This window comes from Rhinatrema bivittatum, chromosome 10 (assembly GCF_901001135.1).
Source record: "Rhinatrema bivittatum chromosome 10, aRhiBiv1.1, whole genome shotgun sequence".
Taxonomy (NCBI): domain Eukaryota; kingdom Metazoa; phylum Chordata; class Amphibia; order Gymnophiona; family Rhinatrematidae; genus Rhinatrema; species Rhinatrema bivittatum.
In genome coordinates, this window is record NC_042624.1 from 60,065,205 (window position 1) to 60,079,022 (window position 13,818).

Genomic DNA, 13,818 nt, shown 5'->3' on the forward strand with positions numbered 1-13,818 from the left:
TGCCCAAGATGGAAGGGTTAGGTTGATTGCCATACTTGGTGATTTGATTATTAGAAATGTAGATAGCTGGGCAACTGGTAGATGTGAGGATCACCTTGTGTGAAAGTGGCAGACATCATGCATCACCTAGACAGGATTTTATACCATGCTGGAGAGGAGGTTACTGACATGGTACATGTGGGCACCAACGACATAGGACAGTGTGGGAGGGAGATTCTGGAAGTCAAATTTAGGCTCTTAGGTAGAAAGTTGAAATCCAGAACCTCCAGGGTAGCATTCTCTGAAATGCTCCCTGTTCCATGTGCAGGTCCCCAGAGGCTGGCAGAGCTCCAGAATCTCAATACGTGGATGAGAGCATGGTGCAGGGAAGGAGGTTTGTTTTGTAAGGAACTGGGCAACCTTTTGAGGATGGGGGAGTCTTTTCCGAAAGGACAGGCTCCACTAACTGCTGGCACTATCCTTTAAAAAGGAGATAGAGCAGCTTTTAAACTAGAACAAGGGGGAAAGCTTACAGTGGCTCAGCAGAATATGGTTTGGCGGGAGGTATCTTCAAAAGATACTAATGAAACAGGAGAGAGGACATCCATACAGAAATGGTGCAATAAAAGCAAATGTAGTCCATGTACCTAGGCGTAAAGAACCACCTATGTTAAGATTCCAAATTATCCCTGTTAACAGATAACAAATTAATATAAACAAAAAACACACTTTGAAATGACTGTATGCCAAAAGTCTGAGAAGTAAGATGGAAGAGTTAGTGTTTAGAACTGAATGAAGAGGTACACAATTGGCATCTGAGACCTGTTGGAAGGAGGATAACCAATGGGACAGTATTATACCAGGCTACAAATTATATCGTAGTGATAGGAAGGATCAACTTGGTGGTGGTGCTTTGTCTGGAATGGCATAGAGTCCAACAGGATAAAATCCTGCAAGAGCCTAAATGCACAGTAGAATTGTTATGGATAGAAATCCCATGTGTGTTGGAAGAGTTTAGTGATAGGAGTATACTACCATTCACCTGGCCAAAATAAGATGGATGATATACTAAGAGAAATTAGGGAAGCTAACAAATTTGGCAGTGCAGTAATAATGGGAGATTTTAATTACCCCAATATTTACTAGATAAATCCTAGAGGTAAAGTTCTTGGATGGAATAAATGACTGCTCCATGGAACAATTGATTCAGGAACAGATGAGAGAGAGCCATTTTGAATATATTTGTTAGTGGAACATGAGATTTGGTTCTGGAGGTAACAGGTATGGGGCCACTTGGATACTGATCATAACATGGTGAAATCTGACTTAAGGACTGGAAGAGGGACAATAAGTAAATCTACAGTAATAGCACTAAACTTTCAAAAGGTAGACTGATAAAATGAGGAAAATAGGAAAAAACTGAAAGGTGCAGCTACAAAGGTTGAGTGTACAACAGGTGTGGACATTGTTTTAAAATACCATTTAGAAGTGCAGTCTAGATGTATTCCACACATTAAAAAAGGTGGAAGGAAGACTGACAGCATGGTTAAAAGGTGAGATGAGAGAGACTATTTTAACCAAAAGAACTTCCTTCAAAAATTGGAAAAAGGATCCATCTGAAGAAAACAGGAAAAAGTATAATCATTGGCAAGTTAAGTGAAAAACATTGATAAGACAGGCTAAGAAAAAATTTGAAAATAAGCTGGTCTTAGAGGCAAAAATTCATAATAAAAGCTTTTTTAAAATATATCCAAAGCAGGAAGCCTGTGAGAGTTGGCTGGACCATTAGATAACAGAGGGGTTAAAAGGGCGCTTAGGGAAGATAAGGCCATTGTGGGGGGAAAAAATTATTTATTTATATTGTTTTATTGACTGATATTCTGTATATCAATCATACCTGTTTACAACCAAATAAAATAAAAATGAATATAAAATTAACATGTACATCAATTAAAATCAAAATTAATAAAATTAAAATGAAATAGAACGAAGTGAAATCTTAACATTAAATGACAATGAGATAAAAGAACTAAGTAAAATCGAAAAGTAAATGAATTCTTTGCTTCAGTGTTTACAAATGAGGAAGTTGGGGAGATGCCCATTCCGGTAATGTTTTTCACGAGAGATGATTCAGATGAACTGAAAAAATCACAATGAAACTGCAAGATATAGTAGGCCAGTTTGACAAACTGAAGTGTAGCAAAATTGCCCAGACCAGATGGTAAACTCAAAAATGAAATTTCAGGTATATTACTAATAATTTGTAACCTATCATTAAAATTGCCATTATACCTGAAGAGTGGAATGTGGCCAATATAATAACCCTGATTATATAAAAAGGGCTCCAGAGGTGAGCCTGACTTTAGTGCTGGGAAAAATCATGGAAACTATTCTAAGGATCAAAATCACAGAACATAGAGATAGAAATGGTTTAATGGGCCTCGGGTGCATGGATTTACCCAAGACAGTCTTCACAAATCTGCTACATCTTTTTGAAGGAGTTAATAAACATGTGGATAAAGGTGAGCCAGTAGACTTGGTATATTTGGATTTTAAGAAGGCGTTTGACAAAGTCTCCCATGAGACTCCTAAGAATATTAAAAAGATGTGGGATAGGAGGCAATGTCTTTTCGTGGTCTGGAAATTAGTTAAAAGATAGGAAACAGAGCAGGATTAAATGGTCAGTTTTCTCAGTGGGGAAAAGTAAACAAGAATCTGTATTTGGGTCACCACTTTTTAATATATTTATAAATTGATCTGGAAAGGGGAATGTGTGAGGTGATCAGATTTGCAGATGACAGCTATACAGAGTTGTTAAATCGCAAGCAGATTGTAATAAATTGCAGGAGGCCTTGCAAGACTAGAAGACTGGGTATCCAAATGGCCGATAAAATTTAATGTGGGCAAGTACAAATAACCCACACTGTAGTTGCTGAGCCAACAATTTCAATGTATTGTGCTACAGCGGTAAAAAAAACAAAACCCAAATAGAATGTTGTTAATTTATCAGGAAGGGATTGGTGAATAAAACACAGAATGTCATAATGTCTCTGTACTGTATGCGTTTCCAGTCGCTGCTTCTGAAGAGAGATAGTTGCACTAGAAAAGGTACAGAGAAGGGCAACCAAAATGGTAAAGGGGTTGGAAAGTCTAAAGAGGTTAGGGCTGTTCAGCTTGGAGAAGATATGGCTGAGGTGGGGATATGATAAATCCTGAGAGGACTAGAATGGGTAAATGTGAATTTATTTACCTTTTCAGATAATACAAGGACTGGGGTCACTCCATTTCACTCAGCATGCAGTTAAGCTCTGGAATTCATTACTGGAAGATGTGGTTAAGGTAGTTGATGTAGCTGGGTTTAAAAAAGGTTTGGACAAGATCCTGGAGGATGTCAAAATAGTTATTAACCAAGTAGACTTAAGAAATATTACTGCGCTATAGAAGCATGAGATCTGTTTCTTTGAGATTTTGCCCAGGTACTTGTAACCCAGATTGGCCACTGCTGGAAACAGGATACTGGGCTTGATGGACCCTTAGCCTGACCTAGTTTGGCGACTTCTTATGGACTTCATGAACATTCTACCCACTCACAAGCAAGCTGGTTCTTGGGAAGAAAGACTGATGTCTCCAGGGGACATTTGTAGAGCAGCATGTGGTCTTGCTTGCATTCTTTTTCAGGAATTATAGACTAGATTTGCAAGAAGGAGTTCTAAGAATCACATTCTCTTCCTTCTGCCCATGTTAAAGGAGTTTGGGTACACCCTATTGGTCTGGACTTGTCTAATAAAGATGCAGAGGAAGGTGAAATTTTACTTACCATTAATTTCCCTTCCTTTAGACCTATCACACCAGTCCAGAATGCACCCAGGAAGAATGTGGCATTGGGTTCAGAACTATTTCATTAAGTAAAATCTATATCAAGACGATTGAACAGTGGCTGACGCACAGCAGACTTAAACTGAACATTAAAAAAACTGAGATCTTATTACTAAGTGTGATTGAAAATCCAGTAAACTGTCCGTCACCATCAATCACAATAGACAACGAATTGATAGCTATCAAAAGAGTAACTCGTAACCTAGGAATTCAATTGGATACCAGCCTATCTCTAACACAGCAAATTTCAAATAGCACACTTTAAAAAGATTGAAGCCATTCTTATTTAAATCTGATTTTCAAACAGTGCTTCAAGCCCTTCTCAGGATTGGACTATTACAATGGCCTTTACTTAGGCCTATCTGACTCTACAATAAAACCTTTACAGATGATTCAAAATGCTACAGCCCGGTTACTAACAGGTTCCCTAATGAAAGATCATATTACACCTATATTATATAAATTGCACTGGCTTCCAATTAAGTACAGAGTGAAATTTTAAAAACTATCCTTAATACATTCACTTATAAATGCCCAGGACTCCATCTGGTTATGAACAGCCCTCAGGCTTTATAAGCCATCTAGGAATCTGAGATCTGCCAGCAAAAACTTGCTTGAAGTCCCCACAGTTCGACTCGCAAGATTAAACATTACAAGAGAGAGGGGCTTTTCCATAGCCGTTCCCATACTTTGGAACTCTCTTCCAAATGTTCGGAGACAAATCTCTAATCATAAAGAATTTTTAAAAATCACTAAAAACACATCTATTTAGAGGCATTTGCAGACATTGTCACATAAACTATTAATGGCATTTCATTTGAACTCTTTTATTTATTTCTTGACTATTTTCTTGATTTTTTTTTTAATTTTAAGCATAGGAGATTATATATATATATATATATATATATATATATATATAGACATATGAGAAGGATTAAATTATGAATTGTATTTTTCTCTGTTACTGTTTTTTGTTTACTTATTTTTTTTATTTCTATTTTTTTATTTTTACTTATTAAAAAAAAATAGTTTTAGTAGTTTAATATACTCTATAATTATTTGATTTGTGAACCATTTCGGTCAATATTCATTGTGAAAGACGGTATAGAAATGTTTTAAAATAAATAAACATCCTGAATAATTGTTGTGGTAACTGTATATTTATTTATTTGTGTTTTTTCTATACCGGTATTCGCGATAGGTATCACATGCCGGTTTACAATTAACAAAGGGGTGTCAAAAGAAGATACATTAAAATGTGTTGAACTAAAAAACGTTGCAGTTACAATAAAACAGGGAAATACACAACTGGGAGCAGAAAAGGCGATAGGAAGTTTAACAGAACGAACAAAATTTACAAAATTTTTTTTTTTTGGTATTTGCTAGGTTATGGTGTTTTGCAGTGTTATTTTATCGTGTTGAGGTAAAGTCTGAGAGTCTGTTAATGGTGAGTTAAGGCTCTATTAATGGTTAGTTAAGGTTCAGTTGGGAACTGGAAAGGCTTTTTTAAATAACCATGTTTTGAGTCTTTTTCTAAATGTTGGAAGGCATGGTTCCTGTCGTAGATCCGATGGAATGGAGTTCCAAAGAGGTGGTCCTGCTGTGGAGAATGCCCTGTCTCTGAAGGTTATATGATGAGAGGTTTTAGAGTGTGGTACCTGTAGAGATTCTCTATAGGACTCTGTTGGGTCTGGAGGAGATGTGTTTTCTGAATGGGATTTGTAGGTTGAGCGGCGAGTATTGATGGATGGCTTTGTAGATAGTGGTAATGGACTTATATATAATTCTATAGTGAATTGGTAACCAATGTAGGTCTTTGAGGATTGGAGATATGTGATCTCTTCTACTTGTGTTTGTCAATATTCTGGCTGCCATGTTTTGAACCATCTGAAGAGGTTTAGTGTGAGATGAGGGGAGACCTAATAAAGAGTTGCAATAATCTAACTTAGAGAAGATTATTGCTTGCAGGACAGTTCTGTAGTCATGAGAGTGGAAAAGTGGTTTTATTCTTTTTAAGACGTGAAGTTTATGAAAGCAGTCCTTGGTAGTTTGGTTAATAAATGATTTCATGTTTAGCCGATTATCAATGATAGCTCCCAGGTCTCTTACTTGTGCTAATTGTAAGTTGGCTGGTGGATTTGAAGTGGTGATGCTGTTTTCCGGGGATATGAGAAGGAGTTCGCTTTTTGAAGAATTTAGGATTAAGTTTAGGCTGGAGAGGAGGCAGTTGATTTCTAGCAGGCATTTTTCCCAGAATTCTAGAGTTTTTGTGATTGTCATCCCCCTCAAAGAATCAATCTGGACATCGTCTGCGTATAAAAAGTATTTTAGGTTCAGATTGGTTAACAGTTGGCAGAGAGGGAGAAGGTAAATGTTAAAGAGCGTAGGTGAGAGGGAGGAGCCTTGCGGAACTCCTAGAGAGAAGGGAAAACACTGAGATTCTTTGTTATGTATTTTGACCTGTAGCCTCTGTTCCCAAGGAATGTTTTGAACCAGGCCAGTGCCGTACCTGTTATGCCGATGTTCTCTAACTGATTTAGGAGGAAGGAGTGGTTAACAGTATCAAATGCGGACGAGAGGTCCAAGAGGATCAGTAGGTAGGCATGACCTTTGTCAAGGCCCATGATGAGGTAATCTGTCAGGGATATGAGAAGTGATTCGGTACTTAATGATTTTTGGAAGCCATATTGAGTAGGGAACAGGATTTTGTGGTCTTCGAGGTAATCCGATAATCTAGTGTTAACTAATTTCTCCATGACTTTGGCAATGAAAGGGAGGTTGGAGATTGGACGAAAGTTGGTAGGCTCTTTAGGATCTAAGTTTGGTTTTTTTTTAAGAGTGGTTTGATGGATATAGAGTGGTATAGATATTAAGAAACAAAAAAGAACTGTATTTAAGGGATTAAAGAAAGATTAATGTAGTTCAGAAGCTCCTGGTGGCGTGTTGAGGTTATTGTACTGAAAGCTTGGTCATGAAACACTGGCCAAGTGCTCAGCTGCTCCAGCCATTGAGTGAGTAGAGGCAGTTCAAGGGAGATGTGGTCTTTGGGTCAGGCGTTCTCAAGGGAGCTCTGTCTTCAAACCCATGCATCTATAGTGGTCTAGCAGGATGATAAGGAAAGATAATGTTGTTTCCTCAGATCCTGCTAGACTGTCCAAGACCCTCCTAGGAAGTCAGTGGCTGCCTTGATTTTTCTCTTTGGGTTTACCTTCTGCAAGACCAGAACCTTTAGTCTTTCTGTCCTATCAGTCCTTTGTTTTCCTTTCTATCCCCAGTTGGGATTTGGCGGGGAGGATTTGTCTTTAATTCTCCCCTGGGTTTTTTATTTTTAGGTTTATTGTAATTTGCATTTTAGGGGCACCTTATTTTTGCTCCAATAGCTTTGACATAATACTGGCAATTGCCCGTGCTGCATTGTTTTATACACCAGTGATGACACTACTGAAAGAGATGTCATCTGTCTCCATCTCCTGATTTGGGCAATATAAACCCATGCATATGGACTGATCTAGGAGGATTCATGGAACGTAACAGGTTAAACTAAATTTCTCCTTTACAAGCCACATCACAGCAGTGCTCTTACTGGTAGATGGGTGTGGGTATGGCAGAACTTTGTGAAAGTATTAGCTTGTCATTTATAGATTCCTAGATTTTTAACTCTCCTGCAGACTACACCGCCAAAAAAGTACACAAACATGTTTGAAACTTGCTAAGATATTGGAAGTGTTCATCCAAATACCTTCTTGTTTCTATTTGTATTCTTCCACATTTGAAAGTAGTATGTCTGTAAGCATGTAGCGTGTCTTTCGCTCCTTCCCTTATCCTGTTTACTTTTACTTGTAGGATGTTTACCTCCCTGTCACAGCACCGAATCCTGAGGAAGCATGGGATGATCCATGGTTACCTTCAAGTCACACAGGGAGAGCAAAAATGGGTGATGAGAAGGCAGATGACTCCAGAAGGGTAACTGAAGATTTGGGATCAATACAGGTGAATTAACACAACTCAAATTGCAATTTAGATGTTGTGCAGTTTCAGCAGGTCCAGCTTTATTTATTTATTTATTTTGTGTTTTTCTATACCGGCATTCGCGATAAGAATCACATCATGCCGGTTTACAATTAACAAGAGGGGTGTAAAAAAAGGATACAATAAGAACATTAGACGATATGCAATATCTTGTATGAATCCCGGTATATAAAAATGTTAAATAAATAAATAAATTAACAGGTGCGGAAACTTAACTTAACAAGTTAAGTTAACTTGTACAAAGCCTTTAACTTGTTTAACTTTAACTTGTTAAGTTAACTTGTACAAAGCCTTTCTTTGCTCTGTCCCAGCTGCAGTTTCTGTAGTGGAGCGATAACTAAGGATAACCAGTATTTGTATGATTGTATGTTTATTCATTAATTTGATTAATCGCATCTTATTGCACAGAGTAAACGAGCAATGTTTGCTGCTCACTAAAAAAAAATGCAGTGTATCCATATTTTATTGGAGATCAAAGGAGCCTAATGCTTAAGAGAATTGCAGTCTGCAAAAGTAAGAACCATTTAGATGTTTGTGTTCGCATTAGGCAGAGTGCAAGTTATCCTTAAGCCCAGGGAGACTAGTTTCTCTTTCATTCTTCTCCACTAGATACTATAGTAACTGCCATGTAGACAATCTAAAAGTTTCTTGGGTATGCAGTTACATATTTTAGTTTATACTAAATAAAGAGGAGGCACTCCCACCACAAAAGGAAGAACTAGAAGAAAAGAATGGAAATCAACAGACTGAACAAATAGAGTTCTAAAAAAAAAACTGAATACAGTAGTCAAGATGGGGGTCTTAATAGTGATCTGTATAAAGGCAATATTGCCTCCTTTTTTCTGCTGATAACTTCTACTTATGCAGCTAAGCATGCTGATAGCTGTTGCTTTTTTACATGTATTGGCTACCCGCAGGTCATCTGAGACAATTACTCCTAGGTTTTTTATTGAATAGTTTCCGATTTTTGTCCTAAATAAGTACCTCATATTCATCATTTTACATTTTTTAGCATTGAAGCCCATTTTCCAAATCTTTGACCATTCTTCTCTTTTTTTTTTTTCCAAGTCTCCTTTCATTTTATTCACACTTTCTGTTAGTGTGGCCTACAGGTTGGTCACTAGATGTCACCAGGTCCCTGCGTAGAACCTTCCATCTATGAACTTTCCATCCCTCTCAGCTCCTCCAACTTGGAGGGCTCTGGTTGGACGCCTCACCCTATTTAGCCCAGCCATTTTAGTTTTCAGTGTGGTCAGTGTTAGCCTTGTAACACAGAGTATGCCCTTTTTTTTTTTTTTTTTTTTTTTTTTTTAACCCCTCTGATAAGGCCTCTCAGCCTTAACCTTGTGCTTTAAATTTGAAGGGATGATTCCTCATGCACTTCCTGCTAGAGGGTTGCCCAGACCTAGACAGTGTGAAGGTTCCATGCTTTTTCAGTCACAGGCAGGACCCAAAAGTGCTGGGTATCGATGCTTGCTTTTAGGAGTGGCCGCAAGGCGCCCTGTTGTGTTCCTGCCCTGGCCTCTGATAGGCAAGATTGTCTGCAATATTGCAAGTTAAACTATCACCGTCCTTTTAATAGCTCCGAATTGGGCTCAGAGGCTGTAGAATACTGATCTGCAGGGACTGCTGGTGGGCAGTCCCGATCCGGATCTATTTTCTTACGGTTTGGCCATTGAAAGGGCTAGGTTGTTGAAGCTAGGTTAATTTGCCTGCTGTAACTTCCACCTTATTCGGACCAGGAAATGTTTTACTTCTCTAGCCTATGCTAGGGTTTGGAGACTTTGAGGCCTGGTGTTCTAAGCAAGGCTCTCAACCTCTCAAGATGGATATTCCTCTAATTTTGAAATTCCTACTCCCACCTCTGCTGGTGGGACAACATTCTGCAGGCTAGAATGGAAAGAGGAAATGACTGCAGCCATGGCACACCTAACCTTCAGCCACAGCACACTGATTGAAAAATGCTGCACTAGTGTAGGAGTGGCCAAGGGAGGAGACCTTGTATATGTTTCCCACGTGGCCCATGTTCAGCAGAGTATTTCAGAAAATTGCAGAACATCTGGGTCTGGTTCTTCTGGTATTCCCAGATTGGTCTCAGATCATGGTATGCGGACCTATGACATCTGTGGTACAATGATTCTCATCGGCTTCTGACACTCTAGAACTTGGCTTTGTCAGTGTTTCACGAGACTCTTATTCAATTTTATCTTATGGTCTGACCCTTATAAAAGTGCATTTAGGGGGGAAAAAGTTATTCACCCACCATGGTGAATACACGTTTGAAGGCTAAGAGGTTTTCTACTTTCATGGCTTACATACATGTCTAGAATGTGTTTGAGGATTGGTATGCAGGACATTGGTGTGTGCTGGGGTCAAGACTTAGTACCTCTTGTTTTTCTGCAGAAGTGCATTTCTGAGGGATGATACCTTAATATCCTGAATGTGTGCAGTGCTGTATGCAAAGTCTGCAGTCTTGTTTCTTGAAGGGCATTATTCACATTTGGCCTCTCCTTCATAGTCCAGTCCTTCGTTGGGCTCTTAACTGGGACTAGTTATTTTTGGCAAAATCCTTTTTTCATCTAAATCACTTTCTCCTTGCTTTCACTGGATAAACAGGAAGATATGGAGGATTATGCGCTTCTTTGTCCCTTGGATGTATGAAATTGCCAGTGGGTTCCGCAAATCTGATCATCTTTTTGTTCTCTATGGTGGCATGAAGAAGGGTGAAGCCACATCTATGGCTATGGTGGTGTACTGGATTACAGAGGTGGGTATGGCTGCGTATGTGGCATCTGGTATGCTTCTGTTGAAAGAGCCAAGCTCATTCTATAAGATTGCAAGCTACTTCATGGGTGGAGCTACAGCTGGTGTTTCCTTCGGAGACTTGTAGAGTGGCAACCTGATCTTCCTTGCACACTTCCTCTAGGCACTGTTGTCTGCATGTTCAAGTTAAAAACAACGCTTCAGCAATGTTGAGGGGGTGATAAGGGCAGCATCTCGCCCTGTGAGGGAGTAGCTTTGGTACATCTCATTTACATGGTCTGGCCTGACTGGATGAAGAGGAAGGTGAAATTACTACTTACCTGATGATTTCCTTTCCTGTAGAGTAGTCAGGCCAGTCCAAGAATCCTCCCTGTGCTGCTTTGATTTTTGTTCAAAAAAGTTTTTGGTTCTTTTAGAATTGTCAGCATCTTATTGATGAGTGTTATTTTCCTTTACTCTGCATATCCTATGCTTTCTGTCTTTCTGTATTTCCTTCTGTTTCCTGCTTCCTTGATCTTCTGGAAGTTTGTCAAGAAAAAAGGGAATTGAACATTTATGAAGTAGTAAATTTTGTTGGTGTGTGCTGTCCACAGTTAGCGTTTACAGAAATACTACCAGGCTGAGGTCAGCACAGGAGTGTATATGAGGTAGATTCAGCGAGCCTGTTGATCTGTCTCCATCTGCTGGTTGGAGTGCATAACCCATTCGAATGCACTTAACTGTTCTAGAAGAAAATAAATTAGGTAAGAACTATTTTCACCTTTATGCACTTCTGGCAGTAATGTCTTTACCACAGGCATCAGAGTCATTGCTTCTGAGACTGATCTAATGGTCCATTACCATTTTAGGTTTGTTTCCATATTTTGTTTCTTGTCATTTTTCGACTGTGTGTGCAAACAAAATCACTAACAATGCCAAAGCTGGGGAGCTGCAATGAGCAAAAGCTTCTCCAGGGCAATTTCCCCATCAATGTCTTTCTTTTGGTGAAATTTATTTATTTATTTATTTTTAATTTTTATATACCGAAGTTCTTGTGGGAATTACAAATCACTCCGGTTTACATAAAACGATGAACTGCCCAACAGCGGAAGGGGGCTTTACATATAACTGTAGAACATAAGGAACAATAAAACCGGAAATAAACAATAAAATGAACAATAAAACTGGAAATAAACAATAAAACCGGAAATGAGCCAATTCACATGCAATCAAATCCAAAACTTTGGCTACACTATTCAGCATGACAGTATTAGTTTCTCTCCTTTTCAGGCGACTCTGGTGCCTTGGCAAAACAGATGCATTGTCAAATCTGTGGCTGCTTTCCCCCAATTTTGTCATCCCCGCACACTCTCCCACCACCATCTCATTACCTCTCACTTTTGATGCCACTGCTCCTTTCTCTGTTGCCTGTATGGTAAAGCTGTATAGATAGTGAGTGAAGCAAACAGAACTATCGACACAGCATTTTGATATTCCACTTCTTCCATCACCACCCAGCCTTCAGTCCCTCCCCTTCCTCTGCATGCAGGCAGGCCAGTCTACACAAGCGTGTTATGCACACCAACCGGTAGGTGGAGATGGAGATCATCAGACCTGATCACTCTCATAGCACTGCACCAGCCTGCCAGCATTCTGTCTCCAGCACTTGATGGACATGCGTACTTGCTTGTAGACATAAGCCTTATCAGGAGTAGGATGGGTCGGGTGCTCCTCATGTGAGAAAAGTTTCTCCCCCTCAGTTGAGAGGTTCCCAATTAGGAATCCAGTTTTAGGGACAGAATAGGTGAAGGCAAAACACCCCCCTCCCTCTGCACAGAGCTGCCTTTCTCAATGAATCACTTTCAGACAGGTAAGAAAGCTTTGACGCACTTATTTTGTTCTATTTCTTTCCTCAGGGTGGTATTTCTTCTGTGGGCTCTGGGGAGTTGGATAGCAGAGGCTTGAAAGAGGCACTCTCTTTTGGAGACTTGTCTCTGGAGGCCCAAAAAAAACCCCAAAATCAGTGTGAGCAAAGAGGCTTTGCCTTGAGATTGCCCAACTGTCAGGAGACACAGGCAGCGGGTTCCTGGATTGGCACAGCTATCTTTCTTTTGAGAAAAAAACCATGAAGTAGTTGCAACAGGCCTGGAGCAAAGATGGTGCCTGAAAGACAGCATGGGAAATGGCCCACGCTCTGCTCAGCATGCATTCTGTGCAGCCCAGCTACTTATTAAGGGGCCAATGCAAAAAATCAGCACAGAAAACAGGCGCTCAGTGATGAGTGCCCACTTTCCTACTGTGCGCCCAGCACCTCTCCTGGGCCCAAGATTGAATATTTAAATGAGTGGTCACGCTGCCAAGGAGGCGCTAGGGACACGTGTGCCTATAGCGCCTCCTTGACAGCGGGCTCCCAGAATTGGAAGCTGACAGGTGGCTGTCAGCGGGTTAGGCAAACGGACACTCGATTTTACGAGCATCCATTTTCTTAACCTATGCACAGCCATGGGTTAGAAAAAATGGATGCTCGTTAATTGAGCGTCCCTTTTCCTAACCTGATCACCAGCTCACTTTGTTTTTAAACCTTTTTGTTTCCTCTGACTTAATATCGCCACAATATTAAGTTAGAGGATGTACAGAAAAGCAGTATTTTCTGCTTTTCTGTACACAATTACCAGAGCAGGTAATTTCTGAGTGTAAAAATGTGCAGGTCAGGTGCACACTTTTTTTTTTCTTTGGATCTGAGGAAAATAGCTAATAGCTTCATCAACATATATTTGCGTGTGATGAGCACTATTAGTTTCGCGGGGGGTTGGATGCACGTTTTGGATGCACTAATCCCCTTATAGCACAAGGGGTTTGATGCATGTCCAACCACAGGTTGGACCAAAAGATCGCAAAGCCAGAATGGAGAAAATGGAACTTCTCTTCAGTTCTCAAACTCAGACGCCATCTATTGCTTCGATGTCTCCGAACCAGTGCCGTCCACTTCGCGCCAGCATCGGGCACAGACTGGTGACCGTCCGGCGTCGACAACCTCCCATCCATCGACTTCCTCTACTCCCCCCTCAGGTCCGAGGGAATCGTAGAGAGAAACATTGGCATCAACACCGAAAGCCTCGGACCATCTATGAAGGAAAGTCATCGACCTCGCCATCGTCCAAGCCGCCATCGAAGAAACTCTGTCCAGAAAAG

The 13,818-nt window shown here is 40.0% G+C and overlaps 1 protein-coding gene across 6 annotated transcripts in view; it reads left to right on the top strand.

The window, feature by feature from the left end:
* TDRD5 (tudor domain containing 5) overlaps nucleotides 1–13,818 on the top strand; it is a 139,265-nt gene that overhangs the window by 102,150 nt on the left and 23,297 nt on the right. For all 6 annotated transcript variants that reach the window (XM_029618463.1, XM_029618461.1, XM_029618466.1 and 3 more), the window contains one exon: nucleotides 7,699–7,845. In XM_029618463.1, coding sequence (XP_029474323.1) covers nucleotides 7,699–7,845 — 147 coding nt within the window. The remainder of the gene's footprint in view (nucleotides 1–7,698; nucleotides 7,846–13,818) is intronic.